Source organism: Vicia villosa, unplaced genomic scaffold (genome assembly GCF_029867415.1).
Source record: "Vicia villosa cultivar HV-30 ecotype Madison, WI unplaced genomic scaffold, Vvil1.0 ctg.002932F_1_1, whole genome shotgun sequence".
NCBI classification, from domain to species: domain Eukaryota; kingdom Viridiplantae; phylum Streptophyta; class Magnoliopsida; order Fabales; family Fabaceae; genus Vicia; species Vicia villosa.
The window spans coordinates 97,077-109,655 of record NW_026706071.1 but is presented as its reverse complement, the minus strand read 5'-3'; the positions used below and the strand labels follow the sequence as shown (position 1 = coordinate 109,655).

Genomic DNA, 12,579 nt, shown 5'->3' with positions numbered 1-12,579 from the left:
GCCCAAACCGACTCATTGATATAACGGGTGGTTAATTTACATCATCCAAGGTGTCCAATATAAATTTGGTCTTAGATTTGACCAAACTCAATTCAAACAGACCCATGTACACAGCACATAGATCAACGGATTTAAGGGGAATATCCCTTTTGGTACGTGAGAAGTTTGTTAGACCACCTCCAACGGGAGGTTCGTCCCTGCCTTTTTTCAGGAGGCATCAAATTTTATGTTCTCAAAGTGCTCCAGTTGGTTAACGAAACAAAGACATGCAACTGTTCGTTCACTTTTTTTTATATTATAAAATACAAACTAGTAAAGGACCCATGCGCCCACACGGGTCACGTAAAGTCGGTATAAATATTAAATAAATATAATATGGTTATGGTTAAAAAATTATATTAAAATATATATTAATTAAGCGAAATAATTTCTTCAATGATGATTATCATATCAATATTAATTTAATTTATCAATTTGTAGTTGTTTTCAATGATGATATTTATGTTGGATAAAAATTAAAATAATATTAAAGATAATTAATTATTATTGTTGATTACAATTTTAACTCTGAAAAAATATAATTCTTGATAAAAAGTAAAAAAATAAATAAAAATTGGGATAATGTAGTTATTATGTACTATCATTATCAACAATTTTTATGGGCTCCCACCCCTAGTATGTCTACCCGCCTTTTTTTTTCGCAGACACACATTATCAACGATTTTTATGGGCTCCCACCCCTAGTATGTCTACCCGCCTTTTTATGAGCATGATTCAAATTGCAAATTTAAATTATCAAAATAAAAAATTGCAAAAAAATTATAACATCTATATAAGTCAAGAAACAAAAAATAATGAAATGACATATTATAATTCAATGCAACACATTTAAATCTCATTAATTAACTTTAAATATATATTTAATTTGATTTAACAAAGAAAAATTTGTACAAAAGATGTATATTATTAATATTAATGTTACTTATCACATATATGTCGTTAATTTCTCATATTTGTGTTAGCTACTCATACCGAATCAAAAATACTAATGTAATGGAATAAAAACAGCAAAAATATTTAATTCAAATTGCATATCCAATAACAAAAATAGAACATTTATTAAATAAAAAATAACTTATAATTTTATTTATAATCTTGACAGAAAAAGATTTATATATCAACTCTTTCTTTATATTTGATATATTTAATGAAATGAATATAAATTAGAATTAATGTCAAATATTTTTGTTATAGATATTAAAGAAATGAATATAAATTAGAATTAATGTCAACTATTTTCAATAGGAAAGATACAATAATGCGTATTGAAAGGTGTTATATGCATTTAATTTTTAATTTTTAATTTTATACAAAATCTTTTTTGTATGTTTATTTACAATTATTTTATACTGATTCCTTTATTTGAATTTGAATTATGTCAAGGTACTATATATTTTTTGATATTGTATGGAAGGTAAAGAGTTATATGAATTTCACTTTTTATGATTAATAAACCGTAATGATTACTTTTAGATATTGGAATTGATTGGAAAACTTGTAGCATGCAAAAGAAATAATGATTGTTTTTAGATATTGTCAAATATTAAAGACATAAAGGCATGCTAATATGAGTTGATGATGAAAAAATACAATTGAAGGCATGAAAATCGGATTAAAATATTTGTTTAAACTTGGACATGAAATTAATTTTGGTAGACATCGATTTTCTTATTATGATAGTAGTTATTATAATAGTAGATCAATTATTTCTTAAAAAATATTAATAATTGCAAATGTTAAAAAAGAAGACTAATTATTATCACCTAAAACTACATATTCCCAATGACATTTTCTTCAAACTTCTAATTAAAAAAGACTATTAATTATTACCACCTACAACTAAAACCTACTACAACTAAAATCTACCTCTATTGGGTCCTTTACTTTTTCACCATATGGATGAACGTATATAAGATCAATCTATTTTTTGGTCTAACAGGTTCAGTTTAATCAATGACAAAGGATTGCGATAAAATAAAATAAAACTATTTAATATTTTATTAAATAAATTAGGATTGGAAAACAAAAAAAAAAGTTAATCGTGTGAATTTTTTTAGCCATAAATAACTTTTAGAGATATTATTATTATTATATATTAATTTTAAAAATATTATTATTTCTATGATTGATAATTTGGGACTGTTAACTCAACATAATATTTTTATTAGGTTGATTAATGTATAATTGTTATTAATAAGCTCTTAATGTTGATTATTATGAAAATTTAATAAAAAACGAGACTGTTCTCCCACTACAAGAAATCTTTGAAATAGCCAGGGGAATTAGCCAGGGGTAAATCTTCACGCAAATAAATGACTTTGCTTGGGGTAAAGCCCCTCGCAAACCACAATTTCAAAAAAAAAAAACAACATTTGTATACCTAGGGGATACCCGTCGCAAATAGAAGAAGAGGGAAATTTTGGTTTTCAAAATCTGCATTGCGAGGGGATACCCCAAGCAAAATAAAGTGGCGCCAAAAAGAAAATTTGGTGGACAGCTAATGCAGCATTTAGCGAGGGGCATCCCCAAGGAAATAGCAGTGCTGATTTTAGCGAGGGGTATCCCCTCGGAAAAAAGACAGTATTGTCTTATCAACTGTGCTAGCAGTCTGCGCGTGCAGTCCCCAAATTTCAAGGTTACAATTTGCGAGGGGTCCCCCCACGCCCCATTGGACCGTTTCATTACCGACGGGTCTCCCCTCGCTGATATCTGAATTAGATCCGTTGCGCATTAATTGGACCGTTTTAACATTATTATTTATCTTTCTTCTTCCTTTTAACAACACAATTTCATTCCTCAACTTCTCAATCTCATCCCTCTCAATTTCTCTCAAAACTCCATTCCTCTCAACTTCTCAACAACACTTAAGGTAAAATTCTCCTCAACTTACTCTCAACAATAGTATACATTCTTTTTGATTTCATATATAATCTAATTTTCGTTTTTTTTTTACAACAATTGAATCTTAGAAGACAGAATCTTGGAATAAAGCTCTGATATTTTGAAGGAAATTTTAAAAGTCTACACCAAAGTTGTCTTCAAATAAGGTACATATAAAATTTATGAACTTTTTTATATGTGTTTATGATAGAAGTGTATATATATAGTGTGTATGTTGTTATATATAAATTTTCTGTGTGTTTGTTATATATAGATTACACTTTAGTTTTTTTTGTATGTGTTTAGAATTTTTTTTTAATTTTTTCGAAATTAAATTCTATAGTTGCTGATTTTTGAAATTAATAGTTTAAATATAGTATCAATATAAATAATATAATTTATGTTTAGTATTAAAAATAAGATTTTGTTTGGTATATTTTTATGTGTGTTAGTAAATATTATAATCTTTATTTAGAAGATTATTTAAATATTAATTAAAAAATACGATTTTTAAATATTATACCAATATTATTTAAAAAATATTAGCTTTTTTATTTTGTATTAATAAAAACAGTCTAATTTTTATTTAAGTTTAAAAACAGTATGTATACTTAATAATATTGTAACAGTACTATGTATAGTTTAAAAATAATAAGTATATAATAGTTTAAAATCAGTATATAATAGTTTATAATCATTATATAATAGTTTATAATCAGTATATTTAAAATAAGTATATAATATTAAAATCAGTATATTAAAATCAGTATGTATAGTTTAAAAGGAAGAAGTATTTAAAAAAAGAGTATATAAATTTTGTATAGTTAATATTATTATATAAAAATACAGTATATAAATTTTGTACTTTTGAAATTAATAGTATATATAAACAAGTAAAATCAAGTAAATATATTTTAAAAACAAATATTTTTTAGGACTAAAAACAAGTATATAGTTTATGTTTAGAAAAAGATAAATATTGAAGATAATTTTATTGCATATAATAAAAAATAGTATATAAAAACAATATATTTATTAGAACGGTATATAAATAAATAGTATATATATGTTCATATCTAACAAATTTGTGTGCTTTTGTATATATATATATTTTTTAAAAGCAAGTATGTATGTTTAGGATTAAAAACAAGTAAATATATTTTTAAAACAAATATTTTTTTAGGACTAAAAACAAGTATATAGTTTATATATGATCACATGTATATATATTTTTAGGACTAAAAACAAGTAAATATATTTTAAAAACAAATATTTTTTAGGACTAAAAAATATTTAAAGACAATATATTTATTAAAACGGTATATAAATAAATAGTATATATATATATATATATATATATATATATATATATATATATATATATATATATATATATATATATATATATATATATATATATATATATATATATATATATATATGTTCATATCTCACAAATTTGTGTGCTTTTGTTTATATATATTTTTTAAAAGCAAGTATGTATGTTTAGGACTAAAAACAAGTAAATATATTTTAAAAACAAATATTTTTTTAGGACTAAAACCACGTAAATATATTTTATATAATATGTTTAGAAAAAGACAAATATTGAATATAATTAAACATGATTCACATGTGCAGTATGGAACATTACCAATTCTATCGTAGTTGGATGTACGATAGAATGTTTCCTGGACGACGTGGGCTTAAACCACTTTTTATGGAAGGAGTTGCCGCGTTTCTCTCGTTTGCGTTTGCTCAAGAATGTTGTCGCAGGGAAGGAGGGGTAAGGTGTCCGTGTTTAAAGTGTGGTTGCAGAAATATTATTAGTGATCCTAGTGAAGTGAAACGTCACTTGGAAAGAGTGGGTTTTAGGCCAAATTACTGGGTTTGGACATCTAATGGGGAAACAATGCAGGAGATGAGTAGTGAGGCTTCTAGCAGTCAAACACATATAGAACCAGATATAAATAGTGTTGAACCAGGGAGTAGTTCATCACAAATGCAATATCAAGAGCAATTTAATCTCGTCGAGGAGATGTTCACTGACGCATTGGGGGTGAATGTGGCGTATGATGAACCACAAGATTTAGATGGAGAAGAGCTCCCGAATGAGAAAGCTCAAAGGTTTTATCAGTTGTTGAAAGAAATAAATATACCATTGTTTGAGGGGTCTTCTGACTCTAAGCTATCAATGTGTGTGAGACTTTTGGCTGCGAAGTCAAATTGGAATGTTCCTGATCAGTGTTTAGAATTCTTTGCGAAATTGATGTTGGACGCGACTCCTGTGAAAGAAAACTTGCCTACAAGTTATTATGATGCAAAGAGGATGGTGTCGAAGTTGGGATTAGAAGTAAAAAAGATTGATTGTTGCATTAGAGGTTGCATGTTGTTTTATGACAACGAATTTGGTACAAATGACGGGGAATTGGAGGAATGTAAGTTTTGCGAGAGTCCAAGGTATTTAGTTAGCAGTAAGGGAGTTGACCAAAGGCAAAATCGCATTGCAGTGAAATCTATGTTCTATCTACCAATAATACCTAGGTTGCAAAGAATGTTTGCATCAATGCACAGTGCAAGCCAAATGGCATGGCACCATACAAACAGAATTAGTTCAGGCATGATGCGACATCCATCTGATGGCGAGGCATGGAAACACTTTGATAGAGTTCATCCTGAATTTGCACTTGAACCTAGGAATGTCCGACTTGGATTATGCTCAGATGGTTTCACTCCTTATAATTTTTCAGGAAATGCATATTCTTGTTGGCCAGTTATTGTTACCCCGTACAATCTCCCTCCTGAGATGTGCATGACGAAACCTTACATGTTTTTGACATGCATCATTCCGGGACCGTCGAGTCCAAAGGCGGGAATCGATGTTTATTTGCAACCTTTAATTGATGATCTCAAGAGGCTGTGGGTGGGAGCGTGGACTTATGATGTGTCTCGTAAACAAAATTTTAATATGCGAGCGGCTTTGATGTGGACAATTAATGACTTTCCTGCATATGGCATGTTGTCTGGATGGGGTACACATGGTAAAATGGGATGTCCACATTGCATGAATCACACAAAAGCGTTTACTTTGGAATTTGGTGGGAAAAGTTCGTGGTTTGACTGTCATCGTAGGTTCTTACCTACCAACCATGAATTTAGAAGGAATAAAGATGCTTTTAGAAAAGGAATAAAAGTAAAAGATCTACCTCCCCCTCGATTGTCATCGACTCAAGTATGGAATAATGTTTGTGACCTACCAAAATTCACAGACTATGGTGAAGCACGTAGAATTAAAGGATATGGGGTTGACCATAATTGGACAAAAAGAAGTATCTTTTGGGACCTCCCATATTGGAAGGATAATTTGTTGCGTCATAATCTTGAGTTATGCATATTGAGAAGAACTTTTTTGATAATGTGCTTAACACGGTGATGGATAATGAGAAGACAAAAGACAATGAGAAGGCTAGGAAAGACATGGAACTTTATTGTAATCGAAAAGAATTGGAGTTGAAACCTCGACCAAACGGAAAATTATTAAAACCCAAGGCTTGTTACACTCTTACTCCCCAAGAAGCAAAAGCTGTATGTCGGTGGTTAAATGAATTGAGGATGCCTGATGGTTATTCTTCTAACCTGGCAAGATGTGCTGATGCCAACACTGGGAAATTGCATGGAATGAAAAGTCACGATTGTCATATTTTCATGGAACGATTACTTCCAATTGCATTCAGTTCACTGCCCAAGAATGTGCTTAATCCACTTACTGAGATCAGTCAATTTTTTAAAGACATTTGTGCTTCAACTTTAAGAGTAGATGACATCATTAAATTGGACAGAAATATTCCTGTCATTCTTTGCAAGTTGGAGCAAATATTCCCGCCAGGTTTCTTTGATTCTATGGAGCATCTCCCTGTGCATCTTGCTTATGAAGCTTTTCTAGGTGGACCTGTTCAATATAGATGGATGTATCCATTTGGACGATTCATGGGTGATTCAAAACGATCAGTTAAAAATAAGGCACGAGTTGAGGGATCAATTTGTGCACATTATATACATCGCAAAACATCACATTTTTGCTCTCATTATTTCAATCACATGATGTTGTCTCCAAGAATCATAAGGAACGAAGTTCACTTCAGTGAAAGAAGTCAATTTACCTTATCAGTTTTCGGTCGTCCAGGCCGTCCCGCAGGGAAGAAGAGTGAGCATTGGCTTTCACAAAAAGAAATGCAATCTGCTCATGTTCATGTGCTGATTAACTGCGTTGAAGTTAAACCATATCTTGAGTAAGTATATTTTAAATTAAGTGTATATGTTTAATTGGTTAAGATTTACCTTCTCTAACCTTTTTTTCTTTTCGAAATAGGGCATTTGGTACCTACTATTATCAAAGCACAGGCGAACAACCATCGACTGGTTACACACATGCCTATTTTCCAACATGGTTTAAGCAACAATTATCATGTATTGTTACACTAAGTCCTGACTTAATACATTTGCGAAATTTGTCTGAAGGCCCTAGTCAACGTGTAAATGAATGGCACACATATTTTGTAAACGGTTACAAATTTCACACTGAGGAATGGAGTGTAGGGAAGAAAACCGTAAATAGTGGTGTAGTCGTAAAAGGAGTTACAGAGGGTGGTGAGGACGACTTCTATGGGGTTATCACACATATTTACGAGTTGGTTTATAATTATATGGACTCGGAAAATAAAGTTGTCTTATTTTATTGTGATTGGTATGATCCATCTTCTAGAGGAACAAAAATTGATAAAAAGTATAACATTGTTGAGATCCGAAGAGATAGAAAGTACAAAGAGTATGACCCTTTCATTATGGCACATAATGTTAGGCAAGTTTATTATGTACCTTATCCTTCAATTACCCCACGGAAACGAGAATGGTGTGTTGTAATCAAGTCCAACCCAATGGGTCACATTGAGACTGATGAGTTAATGGAAGATGTTGCATACCAACATGATGAGATTTCACCTGTTAATGAGGTAATTGAAACCGAGGAGATTGTAAGTTTGTGTGATACTGCAGTTGATGGTCAACAAGTTGATGCAAGTATCTTGTTGTCAACAAATCCTATGGAAGAAGAGCATGAAGAGCTAGGAGAGTCTGAAGACAATAATATCAGATGCGATGAAGACAACGAAGATTATGATGATGAATAAATTGAATATGTAATATTATCTTGAGTATTTCACATATTATCTTGTGTAATAGTATCTTGTGTAATATTAACTTTTAAATATTATCTTGTGTGATATTAAATTTCAAATATTATCTTGTGTAATATTAACTTTCAAATATCATCTTATGTAATATTAACTTGATAATATTATCTTGTGCAATTATCTTTCAAATATTATCTTGTGTAACAGGAAAAAATGCCACCCAAGAAAGATGAAAAAGGTAAGGGTCAACAAAAGCCTCGTCGCACTAGATTCATTGTAGAGGAGGTTCCTAACTCAGATATGTTCGTTCCTATGCCACGCTCTACTCCACGCTCTACTATACCGCCTATGCATCCTACACCGTCTATGCATCCTACACCGCCTATGCATCCTACACCGCCTATGCATCCTACACCGCCTATGCATCCTACACCGCCCATGTCTGGATCTTTCACTGGATTACTATCCATGCCCCCTGGATCAGGTTTTTTTTGTCCTCCTGGATACTCTTACCCCACATATTTTCCTACGGAGACAGGTGGATCTAGCATGCCATTACCCATGCATATGGGGACAGGTGGATCTGGTAGCATGCCATTACCCATGCATATGGAGACAGGTGGATCTAGCATGCCATTACCCATCCCTTCAGAGGATGATACCAGTGCTCCTGGAGATACCAGTGCTCCTGGAGATACTAGTGCTGAGGAGCAAACGAAGAGGAAGCGTATTTTGAAAAAAAATACGACTCAAAAAATTAAGTATCATGAGGGCAGACTAATCATTTATCCCGATGCAGGATCGTAAGTTTTTGTGTTTTTATATTATATTTTAAATATGAGTTTTATTTAATCAATACTAACTCAAGATTTTGTTGTTTAGAATTGTTCCCTCACATCAGGCAGTATCGATCATAACAAATATTATAAAAGAGAAGTACACACAATTCTGGCCGTCTTATGGAGCTGTACATGAAGATGAAAAGGAAAAATGGTTTCAGGCATTTCAGGTATAATTTACTTATTCATTTTGACATTTCCTTTTTTATTTTTGTGATATTCATGATTCTACTTTATTTAATATTTTTAAATTCATACAACAATGTAGGAGCATTGTGTTTGGGATGTTAGAGATGAGGCCGCGATTAAAGAAAACTTTCACACAAAATGTGCTGCTCGATTTTCTGATACCATGAGGAATGTTAGACTTAAATGGGAAGCAAAAGGGACACGTCCACGTTGGATAGGAGAAGATATATTCCCAAAGCTTATTGATCATTGGAATTCTGATAAGTTTAAGGAAATATCTGAGCAGGCAAAGAAAAATAGAGCATCTGAAGTTGGTGGTTGCAACTACGCAGCGGGAAGTATTAGTGTGGCTGAAGTTGCGCGAAGGATGGTACATAAATTTATTAATTTTTTATTAAACTATTATTTAAATGTTTCATTACATTGCATTAATTTTTTTTACTTATTTAGCGTGAAGAATTAGGCAGAACTCCACTTCTTAATGAGCTCCACATGGAGACTCATCTCAAGAGAAATGGAGAGTTTATTGACGAGCGCGCAAAAATCACTCAAGTAAGTTATTTTTATATCAAAGATATTTTATTTATTTCTTTTATATGTACATAGTTTTATTTCTTTTATATGTAATAGTTTATTTGAATCATGATAACATTTAATTTTTTTATAGGAGAATTTTGATAAAGAACTTGCCATAAAGTTGTCAGAGCATCCTGAAATACCCCAACCACCACCAGGGTATCCTGTTGACCCCAGTATTGGTTTTCAGACTTGGTATAAGGTTTCAGGTGGAAAGAAGAAAAATGGGAGAGTGTATTGTATTGGAGGGTATTCCAAAAATATCAAGCGGCGTAGTAGAGATTTCAAAATGAGATATGCTGATGGAGAAGGATCATCCACTCCACCTATATTAACCGCCGAAATGCTTGAAACTGTGAGAAACTTGGCAAACACTGAGGCAGCACAACAAGTAGCAGCAAGAAATTTGGAAATTGAAGAGATGAAGAGAAAACAATTAGAGATGCAGGAGGAAATGCAAAGAAGAGAAAGAGAATTACGGGAAGAAATGAGGAGAGAATTTCAGGAAGAAATGAGGAGGCAGGCACAGGAATATCAAGAAGCAATGCGAATTGCAAATGAACGGTCACAAAGGTTTGATCAATTTTTTGCTTCACAAAATATGAGTGGTGGTGGATTTGGAGGAACAAGTGGATATGGAGGAGCTGATGAAGAAGAGGAGGAACAAGATGGTGGGAATAATTAAATTTACATTTTAAGTTTATTTTTATTTGTATGGAACAATTTGTGTTAATTATTTTGAACTTATTTTTAAATATTATTGTAATTTTGTATGGAGTTTAATTTTTAATATATTTGCTTAAATATTAATTATTATATGTATTATAATAATTTTGTTTTAATTTGAATTATTATTATATATATATATATATATTTTAATTTAAATTATATTATAATTATATATATATATATATATATATATATATATATATATTTATTATGTACGATATTGAATACAATTTTTTTTTTTTAAATATAAACAATTTGCGAGGGGCTAATCCCCAAGCAAAAAAATTTATCCTGCATTTTGCGAGGGGCTAATCCCCAAGCAAAATATCTGACGCAGTCTGCCCATGTGCAGACTGCTAGCTGGTGCCCATTGCTGTAGCCTGCAGAGCAGAATTTTGAGTTTGCATTTAGCGAGGGGTATAACCCCTGGCAAATTAGCGAAGTGTTTATCCCCTCGGTAATGGATTTGCGACCCCCTGTTTTGCTAGGGAAACTGTCCCCTCGCAAATTGTGCATTTGTGAGGGGTTTTTGCCTTTAGTGAGGGGTTTAGCCCCTGGCAAATTGCAGTATTTCTTGTAGTGTCCCATCGAACCATCTCCACATTTTTTTTAATCTACTATAAATCGAAACAAAAATTTGATGAATGAATAGAGTGGGAATTCAAAAGGTTAATTTTCTGTTTCCAATATGTTAATTTCTTTAACCGAGAAAAACTGTTGGAAGTATAATAGGGTTTGGGAAAAGATTTTAGGTCAAATATGATTAAATAAGATTAATATTTAAAGTAATAAATAACATTGTGCGGAAGAAATTAGAAAGGACTGTGGTTCAAAAGCGGTGTTTCTGACTCTTCTTTTTTCACGTGCGACCTTTCTGTTAAAAAATAATGCATTTAAGACTTGTTAGCTACAATTAATATTGAGAATCAAAATAATTAAATTAGAAAAAGAAATGAAGCATGCTTGAATTATTTGAAACATAAATATTTGGCACGTAAAGAGTCACATAATAAAAATGGTAATAATTTAATTGGAAGCTTATACAGTATGTTTATCTAATTTATATTACATATTTTATTCGTTATCATTTGGAACTGTAATTAATGATGGTTTTATATTACATATTTTATTCGTTATCATTTGGAACTGTAATTAATGATGGTTAAGAAAAATTAAAGAAGAATTCTTATTAGCATTAAAATTGTGTTTTTCATGAAAAACAAAGAAAGTAAATTTAATGCATTTTATAATTATTTGTGTGTAGTTAATTTTTAATTTAGATTGAAATAAATAAATTGAAAAATCATATTTAATTTATGAATTAAATCAAATCCTAATCCTTTTCCTTTTTTAACTTTCCATTCAACTTCAGGGAATCATATATTTAATTTATTGGAATTTAAGATGGTCCTCCGAACCATGAAGACACTTTATTTTTGGTGAAATCGTAGTCAAACTCTACCGTGAAATCTTATCCTTCCTTTTGAAATTTTACGTGAGAAAATTGCAATCCCAATTTTAAACTCTCCCGTGAAATTATGTACCCATTTTTTTTCAATTAAATATATTAAAAGTTTTTTTTAAAGAATTAAATATGAGGATGTACACTACTTATATATAATATTTTTATAAATAGTAAATAAATATATAATAGTTGATATCTTGGCCTTTTGTTTTAAATATTTGTTTTAAATATAAAAAAGAAATAAATTTGTGTCTTTCATAAAAAAAATTGTTTATTCATCAATCATAATTTTCTCATGTTTTTTAATAAAAACAAATATATGTATCAACTTTTAGAAAAATGTTAACATCTTATCCTAAATAAATGCTAACATTTTTTCATGTCAATTTTATTTTTATTTGTATCTTGTAATAATAATTTATATATCATTTTTTACCAAGTTATGATATTTTTGTTTAAAAAATTTATAAAAGAAATCATATTTTATTAGTTTGTTACAACAAATTAGACCCAAATACAACACAACACTTATCAATGTATGAGAAAATATAACTTTTCTACACTAAAAAATATGTATGATGACTGATGCAGATTGTCTTGAAGTAAATATCTTTTCACTTTTCTGAAAATTGTATTAAAAAATTAAAACTAA

General features: G+C 30.3%; 2 protein-coding genes across 2 annotated transcripts; both read left to right on the top strand.

Annotated features, from left to right (window-relative positions):
• Nucleotides 1–4,624: 4,624 nt before the first annotated feature.
• LOC131640086 (uncharacterized) lies at nt 4,625–6,373 on the top strand. The gene has a single exon (XM_058910492.1). The coding sequence runs from the start codon at nt 4,625–4,627 to the stop codon at nt 6,371–6,373; it is 1,749 nt and encodes a 582-aa protein (XP_058766475.1).
• A 1,969-nt stretch (nt 6,374–8,342) lies between these two features.
• LOC131640085 (uncharacterized) lies at nt 8,343–10,418 on the top strand. The gene is made up of 5 exons (XM_058910491.1): nt 8,343–8,932; nt 9,012–9,138; nt 9,237–9,527; nt 9,608–9,709; nt 9,825–10,418. The coding sequence occupies exons 1-5, from the start codon at nt 8,343–8,345 to the stop codon at nt 10,416–10,418; spliced, it is 1,704 nt and encodes a 567-aa protein (XP_058766474.1).
• The last annotated feature ends 2,161 nt before the right edge of the window (nt 10,419–12,579 follow it).